Source organism: Dendronephthya gigantea, unplaced genomic scaffold, assembly GCF_004324835.1.
Source record: "Dendronephthya gigantea isolate DGI-Jeju-01 unplaced genomic scaffold, DenGig_1.0 000055F, whole genome shotgun sequence".
In the NCBI taxonomy this organism is placed as follows: domain Eukaryota; kingdom Metazoa; phylum Cnidaria; class Anthozoa; order Malacalcyonacea; family Nephtheidae; genus Dendronephthya; species Dendronephthya gigantea.
The window spans coordinates 395,044-416,559 of record NW_021163065.1 but is presented as its reverse complement, the minus strand read 5'-3'; the positions used below and the strand labels follow the sequence as shown (position 1 = coordinate 416,559).

Here is a 21,516-nt window from a genome sequence, read left to right as displayed (position 1 = left end):
AAACGTAAATGAGGTACCGCTGGAATGTGTTTCAACATCTGCTGTGTTCCAAAGAACATAATCTTTGTTTTATCTGGGTTAGCAAGAAGGCAATTGTTACTTAGATAAGTAGCAACCGTGAAGAGATCATTATTTACTGTTGTTACTACATCTTGTAAGTTTCCAATACAAAATGATAAAAACAGTTTGGAGTCATCTACATAACTTTCGAGTTTGCTATTTAGCGGAATACAAGGAAGATCATTAACGAATAGATTGAACAATAAGGGTCCAAGTATACTGCCTTGTGGAACTCCTTTCGTTATGGGAAGTAAGTCCGATATTTCGGCGCCAATCCGAACTGCTTGCATTCGTCCGGTAAGATAGCTCCGAAACCATTCTAGTGTACTTGACGAGATTCCACAGTTCTGTAACTTGCGGAGGAGACAATCGTGGTCAATACTATCGAATGCTTTGCTCAAATCGAGCAAAACAAGAACAGTAACTTTCTTTTCATCAATAGCTTTGAGAATATGGTCAGTTACCAACAAGTGAACGGATTCAGTCGAGTGTTTACATTTGTTGCCACTTTGATGACTTGTAAGTCGATTATGTTCTTCAAGATAATTTGATAATTGGTTAAAGACTATTCTTTCACAAATTTTAGAATTTGTTGTTAACAAAGAAATTGGTCGGTTATTACTTGCAACTTCGCAATCTCCTTCCTTTACATGCGGCACTACTTCAGCGATCTTCCAAGCTTTGGGGAATGTATTGGAGGTGAACGATAAATTAATTATTTCCGTTAAAGGCTTAGAGACAGTTGATAAACAATCTTTCATAACCTTTGTAGTCACTTTATCCATGCCGGGTGATTTATTTGAAGGCATATTCGTTACCACGGTCACAAGTTCTTCTCTAGTTATTTGGCTGAGGGAAAACTGCTCTGGCTCCGGGTAGTGTATTAAAGGTAGATCCTCTGCAACAGGAATTTGGTGCTCTCGTGCTAATTCCTTAACAAGTTCAGCTGTAGAATTGCCCACGGAAACAAAATATGAATTAAACTCATTCGCAATCTTTTTAGGATTTGCCGATTTTATTGAATCGTTTGGTTTATCTGATGTATACCGCCGAATAGTTTTCCAAATGGAATGACTATTGTTCTTATTTTGCATGATCTCATTATCGACGAACAATTTTTCCGCTTCGGTAATCATTCTTTTAATTTCAGTCTGTGCCTCTTTGTAAAGGGCCCAGTCAATATGGCACCGCGTCCTCCTTGCTTTTCGTAAAAGAGCGTCTCTCACTTTCATTTGGTCTTTTATTTCGGGAGATATGAAGGAACTTGTACGATGTTTAAATGACATCAATTTAACTGGTGCATGTAGTTCCAATACTGGAAGGAAGGCATTGTTAAATTGTTCCACACGAGTGTCTATATCAGTAACATTTTCTAAATTATTCCAAGAAACTTTCGAGATGTCATCACTAAATGTTTGGGGTTCATACAGCTTGTATGATCTAGATCTAATTTGAAAAGGTTTAGGTTTTGATGCCTTGAGGCGAATTGAAGCTGTTACAGTAAAATGATCGCTAATTGTATTTTCCAAAACTGTAGAGCTAATAACTTGGTGTGGATTTGTTGTTAGAATAACATCAAGTAAAGTTGTTGATTCCTTTGTAACTCGGGTTGGTTTTGAGACAATCTGTGATAGATTTAGCATGGTACAAAGTTCCTTTAAGACTTGAGATTCAGGTTTATTAGATAACAAGTCACAATTGAGATCTCCCATTATAATTATGTCTTTACCGTACAAAAAGGCTTTTATAATAGAGGGCGTCAAGTATTGTTCCAAACAAGTTATTTCACAATCCGGTGGGCGATATACAACACAGAGTAAAAACGATTTTAATTTTATATGTTGAATTCTTACCCACAGTTGTTGGAAACCATTTTCCGATGTAGATGATAAATCTGTGACTTCTTTTGCTTTAAGATTATCACGAATGTAAGCACATACTCCACCTCCACGTTTATGACGACGATCGCCTCTAAATAGTTTGTAACCTGATATGTTTACATCCCTATTACTCACCGTTGAGTTCAGCCAAGTTTCGCTCGCTGTGAATATGTCCCAATCGTTGTCAGATACTAATTCGTTAACCTGAATGAAGTTCGTTCTATTCTTTATTGAGCGCACATTAAGATGTGCTAGACTAACATTCCTTAGGGATTTACAGGCTGTATTTTGTGCCGTCAAGTCTGGTCGTACATAGATTAGATTCGCCGGACATACTTGTCGTCGGAAATTTGTAGAAATCCTTGTTCTTCGGGTCGATATTATTGTTGATATATTGCTTTCCTTACGTGAATTGTTCATCGAATTAACTGGTTTCGGAATAACATTACTAACTGGACCAGGGTTAGGATGAACATCGCCAGAGAGTTGTAATACCTCATTGTAAGTCGCTTGGCCATTTGCATAGTAAAGAGATCGTCTTTTACTAAATTTCTTCCTTACACTTGGATAATACTTGGTAAAATTTGTACATTTCCCTAATTCTTTAGTTATGCTACGTGTGGAAAGAGTAAGACAGTGTCCTTCCATCCTGAAATGTTGTGAGTATCTGTCTAAATGTATTTCAACACCAAGACCAAGTGAATAATCCGCTTGGCTGATTTCATAGCCATGACCAAGATTGGATATTACTGCCAATTTTACATTATATACTGTCGGATTCTTTATTCCAATCGCATAGGGTTGTTCACCAATTGATTCCTCACATTTTAAGTCGAGGATCTGGGCTAAAAGGTTAAATTGAACGAAAAAAACAGCAAAGGTGTGCAGAGAAAACATGACCACGTCCAGTAATTTTTCGGTATTACCTGAGAGAGTAATTTTTCGGTATTACCTGAGAGATGACGGTTTTGCTCTTGCTACTGTGACACATGTTATTTGTTAATATGAATATAATTGACAAAAATTGAGCAAGCTCAAACTGTGGCTGAGCTTACGGATTTCGAAAATCGCTATAATTTAACTGATATGGAAAGGGATTTTCTGTTTGAGAAGAAGATAGAAATTATGAGTCGTTTACTTCGATGAGAAATGGAGAATGAACGATATGGTATTGCTGCGAACCTGACAGATTCTTGGACCCCTGAACAACGCCAAAGTTTCATGAACGACTGGCGAAATGATGAGTTATTCAACGATAAAGGGGGGCTTGCTTCGGGGCTTGCTGATACTTGGACGCCAGAGCAACGAAGACATTTTTTAACCGATTGGCAAAATGATGGATTTATGTCACAGCTTGGTCATGGACAGAAAAGACCTGTCGACGAAGTGAACGAGGGTGCAAGCACATCTAACGAGGTTAGCGATAGTAATTATTTTACCATGAGAGATGTAAAGCAAGTTAAAGTTAAAAAGTTTAAAACTACCGGAGTGGATTACACCGTTCAATTTATGGACACATTAGCTAATTTGGAACTTAACCAATTTCACAATCAACTGCACAAGATATTTGGGAGTTTGCTAAGGACAATTACCTGTGATATCCCAGAGCACGATCAGGTCCGTTTTGTGTTGCAATCGCCTCAACTCGAGACTCCTATCTCTCTTCCATTCATGCCTCTTTCTCGTCTTACGACCGAACGTGTTTTAGCCGAATTTGAACGGGTCGTTCAATCTAATCGTGATTTTCGTTTGAATGATAGTGTTAATGTAAATTTAGTTCATGTTGAAATGCCAAACAGAGGTACTGGGACAAAAAGAAGCGAAATCAATTTAGAAAAGCATTTAACAATGAAGAGGGCAATTGTACATATTCAAAACGCCGACGAAATTTGTTTAGCAAGAGCACTAGTTGTTTCTATCGCGAAAATCGAGAATAACGATTGCTATAAATACATAATCATTCATCGAAAGCCACTTCAAACACAATTGGCATACGAGTTACATGAAAAAGCTAGGGTTCCAATCGGTTCTTGTGGATTAGATGAGGTTAAGCAATTTCAAACCCATTTGTCGGATTATCAGATCAACATCGTTTTGAAAGAACATCAAAACACCATAATTTATTCCGGTCCCAAGAAAGACAAACGGATATATTTGTTTTTGCATGATAACCATTACGACGTTATCACAAGCATGCCGGCCTTTTTTGCTCGTAAAAAGTATTGTCACACCTGTAAAAAAGGATATGATAAAATGACTGATCATTTGTGCGCTGATTTATGTAAATTGTGTCATTCGCAAAACTGTCCATTTGTTTCATGGATTCCATGTGCTGGTTGTATGCATATTTTTAAGAGTCAAAAGTGTTTTGATCAACATAAACAATCTGTAGGCAATGCAAAATCCATCTGTGATTCTTTGGTCAAATGTCTTCATTGTGATCTTGTTGTAAAACGGAGTAGACTGAGGCGTGATTTGCATCACTGCGGTGAAACTCGTTGCTCTACGTGCGATACCTATGTGCAAACTGAGAATCATCAATGCTATATGCAACCCGTAAGAGCGAGAAACACCAGAGACATAAACGAGGCAGCGAGCCTTCTCGATACAGAGGCAAGCGATGAAGACAACTCGCCTCAAAGCGGGTACAATGAACTTTTATTCTTTGACTTTGAGTGTCGACAAGAAAATGGAAACCACGAACCCAACTTATGCGTAGTACAAAACGAGGCGGGTGACGAATGCATAGTTAAAGGGGATGATACAAGAAATGAGTTTTGCGAATGGTTATTTACCAAGGAACATGCAAACTGTATTGTGATGGCCCATAATTTTCAAGGTTACTACGATGGTTATTTCATTCAACAATTTCTACACAAGAGCGGTGTTATTTTTGATATCATCATGCGTGGTGCCAAAATTCTTACATTAAGTGTCCCAATGTTCAAGATTAAATTTATCGACTCTTTGAGTTTCACACCCATGAGACTTGCTGATTTTCCGAAAACATTTGGTATCAATGAGCTTGCAAAAGGTTATTTTCCACATCTTTTCAACAAAAAGGAGAGTGAGAATTACGTTGGACCTATTCCACCAAGTCCATTTTACCATCCTGATGGAATGAATCCTGATGAAAAAGAAAAGTTTCTGGAATGGCACAGCAATTTGAAAGAAAGCGATTACGTGTTCAATTTCCAACAAGAGATTCTAACGTACTATCGTTTGGATGTTGATATTCTACGTCGTTGTTGCCTTGAATTTCGCGATCTGTTTCATGATGTCACAGATATCGACCCGTTTGAGAAATGTCTTACCATTGCATCAGCCTGCAATTTGGTGTTTCGAAAGAATTTTTTGAGAGAGAACACCATTGCAATCATCCCTCCTCACGGTTATCGCCCGAAAGACAAGCAGTCAATTCTAGCTCTAAAATGGCTGACCTTTACTGCTGAAAAGAACGACATTTACATTCAACATGCCCGCAACACGGGTGAGAGACGTGTTGGCAATTATTTGTTGGACGGTTATCACGAAGAGACGAACACAGCTTACAAAATCAATGCTTGCTTTTGGCATGGTAAGTTTTTAAACATTTCTCTTTTTTTTTTTTTTCTTTCTTTAATATTTTTTATTCAATCTTTCCAGGGTGCTTGAAATGCTATGCCAGAGATACGGTGAACAGTGTTAGTGGTAAAACTATGCATGACCTGCTTCAAGCTACAATGGAGAAGACGTGTCACCTCAGAGATCAGGGCTTCAAAGTTGTCGAAGTGTGGGAGTGTGACATCAAGCGAGAATTAGAATGCGACGAAAATATGAGGAATTACTTTGACAGTTACGACCTAGTTGATCCTTTGGAACCTCGCGATGCCTTCTTTGGTGGTCGAACCAATGCTGCAAAATTATTTCACAAATGCAAAGATGGTGAAAAGATAAGGTAAAGTGTCAATCTTAGAGTAAGGTACAGCATTATCATATAATTAATTATGACGTCATTTCTATTGTGATGTCATAGGTATGTAGATTTCACTAGCCTATATCCCTGGGCAAATAGATGACGCGAACAGTCGTCGGCCACACTCATATCATCACAAAAAATTTCGACGAAGACATCTCAAACTAATCCAGGGCTGCGTGCATTGTCAAAATTGATGTTGAATTCATTTTGGGGTAAGTGTAGAGCTATAAACATGAAAGTACATTTTATTTTATTTTGATGCATTTTCATGTCTTTTCATGTCTTTCCCAGGCAAATTTGCGCAACGTCCTAATATGACCAAAGTGGAATTGATCAAAGACCCACAAGTTTACTTTGACTACTTAACTTCAGATGAAATCAATGTTCTCAACGTAAATTTCGTGAGTGATGAAGTGATCGAAATTCACTATGAAAACAATGAGAATTTGTGCCAAACTCTAAAACGAACATGGTCATTGCTGCTTTCACCACAGCTTACGCTCGCCTCAAACTCTACGATGTTCTGGATCAACTTCAAGAAAGAGCGTTGTATTACGACACTGATTCGGTGATCTTCGTTAGTAAACCTGGTGATCCAGAGCCCCCTACAGGTCCGTACCTCGGCGAACTGACGGATGAGTTAAAGGGAGACTACATTACCACATTTATCTCGGGTGGACCAAAGAATTACTGTTACCGCACAAATTCGAACAAAGTTGAGACAAAGATACGCGGTATCACGCTTAATTGCACCGCTAGGCAAAACGTTAACTTTGAGGTGATTCGTGCTTTGGTATACCTTCATGCAAAATGTAATGTCGCAGGGTGGGTATCCGTAGATATCCCATTCAAAATTACTCGCAACACCAAAACAAAGGACATAGAAACCAAACGCATGAAAAAGGACTATCGTATTGTTTATGACAAACAGGTTATTATTGATGAATACAAAACACTTCCATACGGATTCTAAATGCATATACTCTATATTGTCTTTATGTATTATATGTTTATACGTTTCTTGTAAATATATGTTTTCATAATATGTTGTATGTTTCTCTTTGAAAACCCCTTCACACATACAGAGCTTTAGGGACTAAAAAAGTCCCGCACGGGACAAGCAGTCCCTCAGGGACACTTAGTGACCTATGTTTCTCTTTGAAAACCCCTTCACACATACAGAGCTTTAGGGACTAAAAAAGTCCCGCACAGGACAAGCAGTCCCTCAGGGACACTTAGTGACCTATGTTTCTCTTTGAAAACCCCTTCACACATACAGAGCTTTAGGGACTAAAAAAGTCCCGCACGGGACAATCAGTCCCTCAGGGACACTTAGTGACCTATGTTTCTCTTTGAAAACCCCTTCACACATACAGAGCTCTAGGGACTAAAAAAGTCCCGCACAGGACAATCAGTCCCGCAGGGACACTTAGTGAATGATGTGCGCACAAGTATTTGTTTACAAAAGGTCATTTGTGAGCGCTACAATGTGCGTTACACCCACGCGTAGTTATGATGTGCGCTACGGAAATAATTACATTACACAGAGTATTTGTTTTTATATGGCTACCGTATTATGATACAAGAGTAGCGATATAAGGCAGAGCAACGAGTAATTTTTCAATATTACCTGAGAGATGACGGTTTCGCTCTTGCTACTGTGACACATGTTATTTGTTAATATGAATATAATTGAAAAAATTGAGGAAGCCCGAACTGTGGCTGAGCTTACGGATTTCGAAAATCGCTATAATTTAACTGAAGAAGATAGAAATTATGAGTCGTTTACTTTGATGGGAAATGGAGAATGAACGATATGGTATTGCTGCGAACCTGACAGATTCTTGGACCCCTGAACAACGCCAACGTTTCATGAAGGACTGGCGAAATGATGAGTTATTCAACGATAAAGGGGAGCTTGATTCGGGGCTTGCTGATACTTGGACGCCAGAGCAACGAAGACATTTTTTAACCGATTGGCAAAATGATGGATTTATGTCACAGCTTGGTCATGGACAGAAAAGACCTGTCAACGAAGTGAACGAGGGTGCAAGCACATCTAACGAGGTTAGCGATAGTAATTATTTTACCATGAGAGATGTAAAGCAAGTTAAAGTTAAAAAGTTTAAAACTACCGGAGTGGATTACACCGTTCAATTTATGGACACGTTAGCTAATTTGGAACTTAACCAATTTCACAATCAACTGCACAAGATATTTGGGAGTTTGCTAAGGACAATTACCCGTGATATCCCAGAGCACGATCAGGTCTGTTTTGTGTTGCAATCGCCTCAACTCGAGACTCCTATCTCTCTTCCATTCATGCCTCTTTCTCGTCTTACGACCGAACGTGTTTTAGCCGAATTTGAACAGGTCGTTCAATCTAATCGTGATTTTCGTTTGAATGATAGTGTTAATGTAAATTTAGTTCATGTTGAAATGCCAAACAGAGGTACTGGGACAAAAAGGAGCGAAATCAATTTAGAAAAGCATTTAACAATGAAGAGGGCAATTGTACGTATTCAAAACGCCGACGAAATTTGTTTAGCAAGAGCACTAGTTGTTTCTATCGCGAAAATCGAGAATAACGATTGCTATAAATACATAATCGATCATCGAAAGCCACTTCAAACACAATTGGCATACGAGTTACATGAAAAAGCTAGGGTTCTAATCGGTTCTTGTGGATTAGATGAGGTTAAGCAATTTCAAACCCCGGTTTAATAACGTCACACTCTCACCCTGCGTGGAGACCACGCACATCTTCGGGAAAATTCGACAGTTTTCGACGGCCCGCGTGGGGATCACGTTTTGCGTGATTTTGGCGCTATATGGGGGGGGGGTAATCTACTGACACTACACTAGCTTCATGCCTGATTGATCTCCTAGCGGAAGACAGATTCCAACTGACTAAGTTCCTCAGCAATCGGCGAGAAATGCTGAAGGAAATTCCTATCACTGAATGAGCAACACCTACTCTTAACCTGGACTTAGATCAACTACCTATCAATCGTACCCTTGGTCTATATGTTGGGATGCCAGAACTCACAAGTTTTATTTTTCTAGCATTAAAACAGACAAACGAGCAACTAAACGCGGTATTCTTTCTGTCATTAGTTTGTTATTTGATATGCTTGGCTTTCTTTCCCCATTTATTATATTTGTGAAAGTAATACTTCAGGAACTTGGGCATCAGAAACTTGACTGGATGATGAGATACCACAGAAACAACTTGCAATTTGGCAAAAATGATCCAATTGTTTCTTATATTACCTAAAGTCAGAATTCGGTTTTAACTGTAGCATCTGCTTCAAATTCAATATTCTCGATTGGAATTTTCATCATCTATAGTGATTTGGTTGTTGCGTGTAATTTGCATTGACGCTGTTGAACTTTCCTTACTCTCCATTGGCATTGAACTTTTGGTGGGGACTCCATCTCTTCCTGCTGAAGTTTAAGTGCAAGTTTGAAGTTGTTCAACTCATCGCCAGAGCAGATGACTAATGATGCTTGTATATTTCCTTTTGAAGTAAATTTTATGCCACAATTCTCAGCCAAAAGATGCTTGTGCCAACCCATTCTGTGATCTGCCTCACTTAAAACCAACGCCTTAACATTTTTTCATGATGTGAGCTTCCCTTTGAGATGTTTTTGTAGAGTAGCCACATCCTTATTTAATAGTGACCAATTTCGTAGCCCAAAACTGATGTATGTGTCTTGTCGCTCAGCGATAACAATATCTTTAATTTGTTTGGCAACAGAATAAGTTAGTTTGTCTGCAGCTCAACCACCATCGTCCACTTCCTTTCGTGTCTTATTCAATTTAACACACAAACGGCCAATGTCTTTTTCTATAGCTGTATGTTGGGCCTTTTTATTCATGTGCTTGGACAGAATGCCACAAGAAATGCCAAGCACATGCTTGGACAGAATGCACAAGAAAATGCGGATTTACATGGAGAGAAGGTAAATATTTTTTCCTGCGGCCAAATTTCATGTGACATATCCCACATGCAGATAAACCTCCCCCATTTTGGGATGATGCTCTGTAGCTCTGTTGAAATTTTATCTACCATCTCTTTTTGTTTGAAAGCGTACCTTTCAAGGCATCATTATATGTTGTTCCTTTTCACGTATATTCTAATGCTGTTTTCTTTTTCTAAAATTCCTCTCATTTGGACATTGAAGTAACTTTACAAAAAGTCCACTTCAAGTCCATCATCGTCTATGATCCAATGTAAAGAGGCTGCTTTCGCCAAGTGTGGGACATCTTTAAGTACACACATTTTAAACATTTCAAATGAAAAGCTCTCTAATTCTTCATCCAATATGTAAATTGGTGTGATGCGCTTTAGGCCGTATTCTGTGGCAGATTATCATTCAGTTTGTTGCCCCCCTTCAGGCACTATTTGAAAACACGATAGAAAATTAGGATAAATTATAGAAAGTCTAAATTCACTTGTTTTCACTTTCACAAACCTGCAGTTTTCGAGCATTTCATCTTCGAAAAATCAGTGAATTTGCATGTTTTGCAATATACCAATGCCATTTTGATTCAGGAAATGTTTTGGATACTTGGTGTAATATACAACATATATAGCAGATTCAGCAGTTTTATACCGGTATTTAAATGAAGTTTCCTGCATTTTTGCTGTGCAAGCAGGTTTCAAGAAGGAAGCTTTCAGTGGAGTTTTACGAGCTTTTTCACAAATTTTCATAGTTTTTCAAAACTAAATTAGTCAGAGAAAACTTAGACAACAATTAATTGGAAAAATATCCGACAAGTTGTGATTTTTTTAACTAGGAAAAATCTGGAATGTGTTCTCCCTCCCATGCTGCTTTGCATGCCAACGCTTTTGCAGGTTAAAAGCCACACTTCTTTTTCTTCTTAAAATTGAATTGTGGTCATTCTTTCATTGTGTTGATCTTTCTTTCTTTGACTCGAAAAGAAAACACATAACAAATTGGCAGACAACAAAGTCTGGAGTTTTGCAAATAAGAAAATAACGCATTATCCCACAGCTTTACTACCCTATACACTGATGCTACTCTCCTTTATAATAAACTAACTTGCTATGGTTAAAACTATACAATACAGAAACATACTCCGTATCGTAAATCAATTTCGACCAAATAAAATTGTGAGAGAATTACGAGTGCCTTATAATTTAAAACACAAATAAAATGTTGAACTCAACCCTTTTAACCAGACAGCTAATACCACAACTCATCATGGACGTCATCGCTGAAATCCAGATTAGATCCTGATCCTTCAAGTTCATCATCGTCATCAGATTGAGCCAGGCCATAACTGTTATCATCGTGGTTACCATCTTCAACTACTGCATTCTGGCAATCACTGTTTTGCAGGAACAGCGCATGGTTGAGCATCCAGTCTTGCACTTGCACTCAACACACTCCATTAAAGATCACGGAGCGGGTGGTTGTGTCATCCAAGTTATCTCTAGCTCTTTATCGTCAACCATCCAGCCATTACCAACCGGTGATGGAAGATTGACTTCTGCGATTAAACACTGATACCATGATTGCTAATCCCATTACTGGTAAAAGCATGAAAGCCTAGTAAACAAAGAGCAACATCCACGACCAAAAATTTTGAGATAATTGCTACAAATACGCAACAACTCTATCTCCCATGCCAGTCAAAAAGAAAATCTCTTTCTGCGTCTGTTGTTGCATAGCAATCGCATGTATAAGAACATGTGTATCAGGGCTTTTGATAATAACTTTATCGTACGTTGCTGCTGCGTGGTTAGCATGTAGAATTAAACGACTGTCTACTTCTTTGTGGTTGCAATGAAGCGAAGACACCTCATTACTTGTAACACTATCATTTGGGGAATCACCCGGATATAAAACATAGCATCTTTCTGTAGCAGTTATGTACATAGTTGAAATGGAACACCACCAAGAGGAGTTACATGACCTCCAGTGTTCACAGGCAAGTTACACTGAGTATATGAGCAGTCAAGCCAAGCGGACGTGCCTTTTAGTGCTCCGCCTAATGCTTGAATTTTATTCCCTAAACTATTGTATTAAAGTCAGAGGTATCCATACAACCTATTAGTTTTTTGCTTCTGTCCAACTAATGCCACCTAAGAAGAACAAGAATACTTCAAAACCAGAGAATCCTGATGGCGAAATCAGCGCCGAAGTTACGGAATCGACGAATGAGAAAGCAACTCTCAAAGCACTCCTAGATAGTCGCCTGAACAAACAGTCTGACCATCTGAATAATCTATTCTTAAAGTTTTTGAAATCTACAAAAAGCGACTTGGATGAAATAAAACAAAGTCAGGACTTTTTAAGTTCTAAATTTGATTCCTTAGCTACATCAGTGAATGAGCTTCGAGCCGAAAACAACGACCTACGCACATGTAACGCTCAGTTAACTGATCAAATGAAGAGCCTACAACAGAAAGCTGATGCATCTGAAGATGAATTAGAAAACCTAAAGCAATATATCCGAAGAGATATGCTAGAAATTCACGGTATTCCTGTCACTGAGGGCGAAAATACGAACAATATTATTTTAAACATTGCTAAGCTCGCTGATCATACATCCACACTGAAGCAAGACATCTCAATCAGTCACCATTTACCCTCTCGCCAAGGTCAAATCCCAGCTATTATAGTTAAATTTGGCCAAAGAGACACCAGAGATAAAGTTTACAAAATGAGGCGTAACCTGTTTACAAAAACCTCAGCTGACCTCGGTTTCCCTGAAGAATCTCGTATTTATATCAACGAAAGCCTGACACAGAAAGGTAGAGACTTGTTATGGGCAGTTAAAGAGTATAAACGGGAGAACCGCTATAAATATGTCTGGATATTTGGTAAAGTTTTCCTTAAGAAAGATGCCACTCCTTCTTCACAAGTTTTCTCCTTCACGTCAAAAAAAAACTTTGATCAATTAAAAGCTGGACTCAGTTCTCATCGATGACAACATCACTTATGGACTCAAGATAAGTTTGTATAGTGTGTAATTTAGTGGTTCAATATGTCTGATATGCTCAACTTGCCTTTTTGTCATCTTGATGATGACGAATTTAACATGGTATTATACGAGTTTGAAAATGGTTTGGTACGATTTGATGAGGACAGGTTATCCTCACTGGTATTTAACCCATTGCTATTTGACCACAATAATAATCTTGCCATATGGGGTGACTTAGATGCCGATACTAATTTTTATTCTAAAGTATCCCATAGCTGCGACTACTACACTGAACATAAACTAAGTGATTTATTGTCTACCAAGGTAGAGATACCAAACAATAACTGTTTTTTGATCCTCCATCTAAACATAGAAGTTTACCCAGGAATCTTGAGAATTTATCATATTCGCTTGCCATTATCAAACACAACTTTTCTATTATTGGTATTTCCGAAACCTGGCTTCGCCATGACGGCCACTTTGTTAGTGTTGACGGGTTCAACTTTGTTCATAATTATAGGCCCAATAAAATAGGAGGCGGCGTTGGTCTTTATCTAGCTAACGAGTTCCAATTTCAATTACGTTCCGACCTTGTCTTTGCCAATACAGCATGTGCTGAAAGTTTATTTGTTGAAATTCCGAATCCCAAGGGAAAAAACATTATTGTTGGAGTAATATACAGGCCTCCCAATGAAAATGTTGATGGGTTTATTAATAATACTGACAAACTAATCTCCTCCATTTCTAAAGAAAACAAAGTGTGCTACATAATGGGCGATTTTAATTTGAATCTATTAAATTATCATAGCCATCAACGTACCGGTGAATTCCTCGATATTATGTACTCTAATATGTTCTTTCCATCAATAACACGGCCTACCCGCATTACATCTAATTCCGCTACCCTTATTGATAACATATTTACAAATAATTTGGACTCATACTCATTTAGTGGACTATTATTCACCGACATTTCAGACCATTTACCAATTTTTGGCTTTTTTCGTGATCAGTCAGTGGTAAATCATGGCGATGCTTATGTAACTTTCCGCGATAGGAGCAAGACAAACTTATTAAAATTTCAAGACATTCTTAAAAACCATAGATGGTCTGATATTCCTGGATATGATGACCCCAAGCATGCATATGCCAGTTTCTATCATGACTTTATGCAAATATACAATACCTCTTTTCCAGTAAAAAGATTAAAAGCGGCAAGATTTAATAATAAGCCTTGGCTATCCAGCGGTATTTTGAAGTCCATAAAGAAAAAAAGCAAGTTATACAAGAAATTATTAAGTTTTCCAACTCCTTCCAATGAAGACAGGTACAAAAAGTACAAGAATAGATTAACCCACATATTACGCACCCCTAAACGCCTATATTATGAAAAGAAGCTGGAATCCAATAAAGCCAATATTAAAGCAATGTGGAAAGTTATTAATGAAGTTAATAATAAGAAAAGCCGTAGTACCTCTTTGTCATCAACCTTTATTGATAACAATTCAAATGTTACAAATCCTTTAGATATTGCCAATAGGTTTTGTGACTATTTTACTAACATCGGCCCGAACCTATCCAAAAACATACCTTCCTCAACGCAATCACCCACGTGTTATTTATCTGGTAATTTTGCAAACCCGTTGTTTCTCAACTGTGCTGATGAATCGGAGATAATTGAAATAGTTCGTTCATTACGTTCAGGGATTGCGGGAGGTTATGACAATATTCCTATGTGGTCCCTAAAAGATTCTATTGATCTAATTTCTCAACCATTGACTCATATTGTCAATTTATCAATTCAATCTGGTATTGTTCCTGACCAGATGAAATTTGCACGGGTTTTACCAATATTCAAATCTGGTGAGGATAACTTGTTTTCAAACTATAGGCCTATTTCAATTTTACCGGTATTCTCTAAAGTGCTTGAAAAGGTTGTTTACAATCGTCTGTTGCATTACCTAAATGAGCAGAATATATTGTTCCATAATCAATATGGTTTTAGGAAAAATCATTCTACCTCGCATGCTTTAATCAATTTGGTAAACAAAATTGCAACCGCATTTGATGAAAAAAAGTTTACTATTGGAATATTTCTAGACCTTTCCAAGGCTTTTGATACTGTCGACCACAAAATTCTTTTTCTAAAGTTGGAGCATTATGGCATACAAGGATTGGCCCTTGATTGGATGAAAAGTTATTTTACCAATAGACAACAATATGTTAAATATAATGGTATTAATTCCGTATGGAATAATATTAAATGTGGTGTCCCTCAAGAGTCAATTCTTGGACCTCTATTATTTCTTATTTATATCAATGACATAAGTCATGCCTCCAAAATTTTTGAATTCATCTTGTTCGCTGATGACACCAATGTATTCCATTCCCATAGTGAATTACCTGCCTTAATTAATGTAATCAATAGCGAAATGAAGAATCTATCAGAGTGGTTCTTTTCCAACAGATTGTCTATTAACCTTAAAAAGTCTAACTTTATAATTTTTACTCCTCGGCAAAGGAAACAGATGCTTGATTTGTCCGTTAAAATAAACAATCACTATCTAGTAAGAGTTAAAGAGATTTACTTTTCTCGGTGTAATTTTGGATGAACATCTGTCCTGGAAGTCTCATATTTCTCATATTGCAAGTAAAGTATCAAAATCCATTGGGATCATATACAAATCAAGCTTCTGTCTTACCAAGTCTGCCTTGCGTACTTTATATTTTAAGCTTGTTTACCCTTATTTTAATTATTGTAATACGATTTGGGGCTCGACATATCCTACTAATCTCAATCGTCTTACGTTACTTCAGAAAAAAGTAATCAGAATTTTAAATAATATATCTTTTGATGCACATACATCACCCCTTTTCAAATCGTTAAATTTACTCAAATTTAAAGATATATATATCTATTGAATTTAGGTAAGTTTATGTTTTCTTATAAAAATAATCTCCTTCCACAAAGTTTTAACAATTCTTTTCCATTAACTAATCAAATTCACACCCGTAACTTACGTAGTGCTGGTCAATTTTATATTCCTTACTGTAGAACCAAGACTAAACAGTTCACCAAGGACCCAATTTTTTAATTCACTGAATCCATACATTCATAACTCCCCTTCACTCTCATCGTTTCAGTCCAGGTTAAAATATTACTTTTTGGCTTCTTACTAATAGTATCTAATATTATAATTCTCTTAAATTTACGAACTGTGGTTCCTTAATATATCTCATATCTTAATTTTATGTACTTCATAATTACCGCCATTATGTTATACTATCGTACTTGTGTATTCTCTTGTATTTTACATCTTGTGTGCTGTTCATATATTTTGTTTACAAAATAGTTCATTCTGTGATGAGGTAACCCAAAATCTAATAAGCCATTTGGCTTTTACTTGGGTTTCCTCGCCACAATATTTTCTTTTATATATATATTTTTTTTCATTTACATTTCTTTTTTCTTCTGTAATGATATTGTGGCAAAATTATTAAATCAAATCAAAAATAAATCATAAAAAAGATATGAGGGATTCCTAGTTTTCACCGCAACTTAAACACTTTTTCCACTGTTTTGGAAAACTCTGATCTTTTCCAAAGATGTGAACTTTCTTGGACTCCTTTTTCATTTTTCATCTCTTTGTTGTCTCTCCGCATTCTTTATGCTCAGCTAAGGATACCTGTCTGCGACAATCTTATCATTTGGAATTATACTTTCGTGCTAGTGTGATGAGGTTTTTAAAAGAGCATCATCGCTAAATGTTTTCCATTTTCCTTTCATCAACGGAATCACTCAGGGGCGGATCTAGGGGTCGTCAAACCGGTCACGCGACTAACGTAAAATTTGCAAAAAATAAAATGATAAAAATTTGACTTTCGAAAAGTAGTCCAGTTATCTTTATCATGCAGTGCAGCTATGGCAACTGAAGATTATGTTTCGTAAGGCAGAGCAGTCCAGTTACTGCAGAATCTATTATCATACAGCGGTAGTATTTACTAATCTAATCTTAGTAAAGTTGTCTTGAGTTTAATCTAATCAAATCTCAGTGGTCCAGTGTTTAACTGTGCTTACACAGTACAGTGACTGAGTGACGAGCAAGGTTAAGTCATTGAACAGCTGGCATACGCAAAGTCGACCGGTCAAAAAGTCAAAATCCAGCGTTCTGATTGACCTAGACCATTATTACCATGGCAACTAGTGATTTTTCACAATTTTGACTGATCTGTGGGGAGTTCTGACCGAATTACAAAAGTCAGGGGCGACGCAATCTCATTAATATTTGACGCATGCTAAAGTCTTTCTTTGGCAAGCTTATTCGAACTGTCAAGTTGTATTCGAGGATATCAGAAAGTTGGAATTTAGAAATGTCCGCTATTAAGCCTACTCTGTACTCAAAGGTTCGATCCCCTTTTTCGATAAACGATTTACCAGTCCTACAAGAGTGTTGGGATGATATTATAGCGCAAATCGACGCTAAACCCGAGATTTCGGTCGAGCAGTTGCTTGACGCGATGAATACCACGAACAGCAGTTTAAGTAGAAATATAGGCGCCGAGATCTATATTCCGAAATGTGTGCGAGATAAAAACAAGGACAAGTCGTGCACTGCAATAAGGTAAATTTTATTTCATACATCTATTTTATTTCGTTGATTTAGGATAATAGGATTTTAGATAAGGTTGTTTGTTAACAATAGTGATTAATGAATATTTAATATAAGCGAGCAAGACTCGCGCCTTGCTGTATGCTGTCTGCTACGAATTTATATTTACACGTTCAATAAATTTGCATATATTTGCGGCTGAAATTCTAATTTCTAAACTCAATTCGTAACATTTAGAAAGCAAAAAAATGAATAGTTATAACTGGCTAGGTTTGGATTTTACTACATTTTTAACTTGAATTTACTCAATGTTTGACAATTGGTGTAAAGTAATATGACACTATGACTCTAGCATTAGTCACCTAGACTCTTAAATATAACTGTATAAAAACATCTAAAAGTGCCTTGTCACTTGTCATTGCCGTAAATAACTGTCGCCGCTATATTAATTTGCTTAGGTTGAAATAGCGAATGAAATTTAGAGTTTAATTCTGTATCCTGTCTGTTTCCTTAGATCAGAAGCCTCAGGAGATTGCCTTTATAGCTCTGTTTCTCTTGTATTGGTAGGTGACAATACTTTAGTGCACACATTAAGAATTTTGACATCACTTGAGCTTTTCATGAATGCTCAATTTTATTCTGATCATCCCTGCTTTTTGTTTGCTGTTAAACAACACCCTGAATGCTTCGGCAAAAGTATGCCATGAAGGTGACACTAAGCCTGGAAAATCATTTCAGCCAAATCACTTTGTACCCCTTCTTTTCCATGTAAAGTTGCAAAAGCGAAAATTTGTTCCTAGTTTAAAGGCATCCGGATCTTTAGCAGACAAAAAACAAAAACTGTCTTCTGATTCTTCTCTTTCCTCTAAAAAGGCTCTAAAAATTCCTGCTGGAAACATTTCTGATTTTTTCAAGGTAGCAGAAAAACCCATTGCAAACCCAACTTTTCAGAGGAAACCTAATGAGTCATTTTCTTCTGCCACATCACTAGCTGCTCACAAGTTAAAGCAGACTAGTTCTCCTACCACCTCTGCAACCACCTCTCAAAAGAAACCTAATGAGTCTCTTTCATCCGCCCCTTCCTTAGCTCCCCCATCAGGGGATTCTCTTATTTCTACCAAACCAGATATTCTTTTGTCTGGTAATGTGAAGTCAAATTTTGTTCATGAATTTGATGTTGCATCATACAGGGAAAGAGTCAAGGGTATGCATTCATCTGAGATTTGTAATCTAGTTAGAAATGTCTTCAGACCTGACAAAAATTTTCCCTTTCCTAAGACTAATGGTAGAAGTTTTAGATATAACTGGCTTGAATTATATCCAAGGCTTTGCTATTCACCGTCTCTGGATGGTGCATTTTGTTTGTCATGTGTGCTATTTCGCGAAACATTTTCTGGTAAAGCTTCTAAGATAAGTAGATTGTTTTCAGAACCACTTCGCCATTGGAATGATGCTGCATTTACTTTTAAGAAACATGCTGGCCATGGCAAAGGAGGTGAAATGGGGTTACATGCTTCAACATCTCCAATGCTCACTGCAATACTTGCACAAATCTCAGGGGCTGCAGAACCAATTGAGATAGTTTTAGATAAAAATCTGAAAAAAGAGATAGAGGAGAACAGGAGTAAACTGGCATCAATTGCTGATGCTGTCCTCTTGTGTGGTCGTTTAGGTTTGCCACTACGTGGACATTGGGATGATTCCAAATATCATCCAGAGGTAGGCCAGTATTCAGCTGGGGGGGTTGGCAATTTCAATGAAACTGTTAACTTGAAAGTGCGATCTGGAGATAAGGTTTTAGAGAACCACTTGAAAACATGGCAAAAATAAGAGCTACATTTCAAAGACAAGCCAAGATAAAATTATCAAGTGCTTTGGTCAAGTTATCTCTGAACAAATTGTAAGTGATATTAAGGAAAGTAAGTTTTTTACTATCATTGCTGATGAGGCTGCAGATTCCTCACACAAGGAGCAAATGGCCCTTGTTTTGCGTTTTGTTGACAAGAATATGGATATTAGGGAGGAGTTTATTGCCTTCCTTCAGTGTAAGTGGGGATTAAGTGGAGAGAATCTTGCCAAACTTATATTGGATGCCCTAAATGATCTTGATTTGCCTATTATGGATTGCCGGGGGCAAGGTTATGATGGTGCTGGTTCTGTTGCTGGTTGTGTTAAAGGTTTGGCTGCCCAAATCTTAAAACTAAACCCCAAAGCCCTTTATACTCACTGTTATAGCCATAGGTTAAATTTGTCAGTCTGTGATAGTTTGTCGATTGTTGAGATAAAGAAAATGCTGAAACATGTCAAAGAAGTGACAAATTTCATTAATGTGTCCCAAACTCGCAACATGCCTTTCGAGGAAACTGTTCGTAGTAGTTCTGAAACCGACTCAAAGAAAACTAGACTGCCAGATGTTTGTCGAACAAGATGGGTTGAACGAGTTAAGGGTCTGAGCACTTTTGAAGAACTGTTTGTTCCTGTCTATAACTTGCTTGATGACATGACAAATGGGAAGTACAATCCTTCTTTACGTACTGATGCATCCCATTTGCTGTCACTTATTTCTAACTTTGAATTTGTTGCCATTTTGGTAATTACTAGAAATATTATTAATTTAACTCTTCCTGTAACGCAACTTTTACAAGGCAAGAGTATTGATGTGATGGATGGCATAGAGTTAATCTCTTCTTTGAGGACCAGCGTTGTTAATGTAAGAAATTCTAATGATTCATATCATGACCAATGGTATGAAATTGCTCTGGCTTTATCTGGAAAAGTTGGTGTTGAAGAAGCTAAACCAAGGACGGTTGGAAGGCAGACAACCAGAGCGAACCATCCATATAAGACTATCTCTGAGTACTACAAAAGAATAATCACTATTCCTTTAATTGATCATCTTTGCTCTTCTTTGGATGAAAGATTTGACATTGATAGTGTCAATGTTTATCTGGGGCTAAGCATTATTCCAACTAAGATGTTTTCCCTGATCCATGAAGGAATTGATTGGAAGGCAAAGTTTAAGACGGTTTCTGATTTTTATGTTGATGATTTGCCTAATCCCTTAGGTCTTGATGCTGAGTTGTTATTGTGGCAAACTTTCTGGGAACAACGTGTTGGCGCTCACCCTAGCAATATTGCTACAACTCTAAAAGCTGTAAATTTTGATGGTTTCGAAAATATTAAGGTAATACTTCGCATTTTAGGAACCCTTCCAATTACGTCTTGCGAGTGTGAGCGTTCTATTTCAGCTCTGAGGCTGCTTAAAGACTATAAGAGAAGTACTATGGTCGAGGAACGCCTTAACGGTCTCGCTTTGATGAAAATGCACCAGGATATCATCCCTAATTTAGAGGATGTCATTGAAAAATTTTCTGTTCACAACACTAGGTTGAAGTTTAACTGAGGTTATCTTCTCGTCTGTCTGAAATCGGCGATGTCATTAACTTTATTCTTGCACTCCGTTAAATGCTAGATTATTTTTCTTGTCAACAGAGGAGTCTCGCAGCCTAATAATTCTACATATAAACCAAATGCCAATTCTCTCAATACCCTGTATGAATGCAACCAACTTTATTCTTTTACTCTGTCAAATTGTCAAATCTTGATACACAGTATTGGCATACAGTATGGACGGTATCGGTTCTGTTTTTTACTCTTTCAAATACGGTGCATTTATTTGCGTTCTTCCTGCTTAATTAGTTAGACACTTTAGATATATATCTAGGAATAGGCAGCTAGTTTAGTATTAGTTGGGGGTAAGGGCAGGGGGTAAAGGGTTAGAATTGACTTGGGATGGTGTGACCAATCACATCCATGAAATGTCCCATATTGTCACCCATTTCTAACCAAACTCCTTTTGCTTATTCAAAAGGTGTGAAGGCGGGTATCTGGCGCCATAACCAGATCACTTTACAGCCTTTTCAAGGGCTGTCCATGTCGGATTGCACTTTGCTTTGCTATGCAAATGTATTTCCTAGGCATGCTGATGAGCCCTGATATGGGGCGAAACAGACTTGAAATTAATGAACATTGATTATAGGGATGTGTATG

At 37.4% G+C, this 21,516-nt stretch overlaps 3 protein-coding genes across 3 annotated transcripts; all 3 read left to right on the top strand.

The window, feature by feature from the left end:
• The first annotated feature begins 3,089 nt into the window (after positions 1-3,089).
• LOC114529227 lies at positions 3,090-5,881 on the top strand. The gene is made up of 2 exons (XM_028550983.1): positions 3,090-5,517; positions 5,586-5,881. Exons 1-2 carry the CDS (start codon positions 3,090-3,092, stop codon positions 5,879-5,881), a joined length of 2,724 nt encoding a protein of 907 aa, XP_028406784.1.
• A 6,126-nt stretch (positions 5,882-12,007) lies between these two features.
• On the top strand, positions 12,008-12,862 carry LOC114529226. Its single transcript, XM_028550982.1, has one exon. The coding sequence runs from the start codon at positions 12,008-12,010 to the stop codon at positions 12,860-12,862; it is 855 nt and encodes a 284-aa protein (XP_028406783.1).
• Positions 12,863-17,227: 4,365 nt separating this feature from the next.
• LOC114529225 (52 kDa repressor of the inhibitor of the protein kinase-like) lies at positions 17,228-20,869 on the top strand. The gene is made up of 4 exons (XM_028550981.1): positions 17,228-17,478; positions 17,981-18,029; positions 18,382-19,185; positions 19,313-20,869. The coding sequence occupies exons 1-4, from the start codon at positions 17,228-17,230 to the stop codon at positions 20,867-20,869; spliced, it is 2,661 nt and encodes an 886-aa protein (XP_028406782.1).
• The last annotated feature ends 647 nt before the right edge of the window (positions 20,870-21,516 follow it).

Bases quoted from the DNA above. Each gene is read 5' to 3' on its own strand.
- LOC114529226 (XM_028550982.1), top strand. From the start codon at position 12,008: ATGCCACCTAAGAAGAACAAGAATACTTCAAAACCAGAGAATCCTGAT.
- LOC114529227 (XM_028550983.1), top strand. From the start codon at position 3,090: ATGGAGAATGAACGATATGGTATTGCTGCGAACCTGACAGATTCTTGG. The intron at 5,518-5,585 runs GTAAGTTTTTAA...CAATCTTTCCAG, and splicing joins CAATGCTTGCTTTTGGCATG to GGTGCTTGAAATGCTATGCC.
- LOC114529225 (XM_028550981.1), top strand. From the start codon at position 17,228: ATGTCCGCTATTAAGCCTACTCTGTACTCAAAGGTTCGATCCCCTTTT. The intron at 17,479-17,980 runs GTAAATTTTATT...CTGTTTCCTTAG, and splicing joins AAGTCGTGCACTGCAATAAG to ATCAGAAGCCTCAGGAGATT. The intron at 19,186-19,312 runs GTAGGCCAGTAT...TACATTTCAAAG, and splicing joins ATTCCAAATATCATCCAGAG to ACAAGCCAAGATAAAATTAT.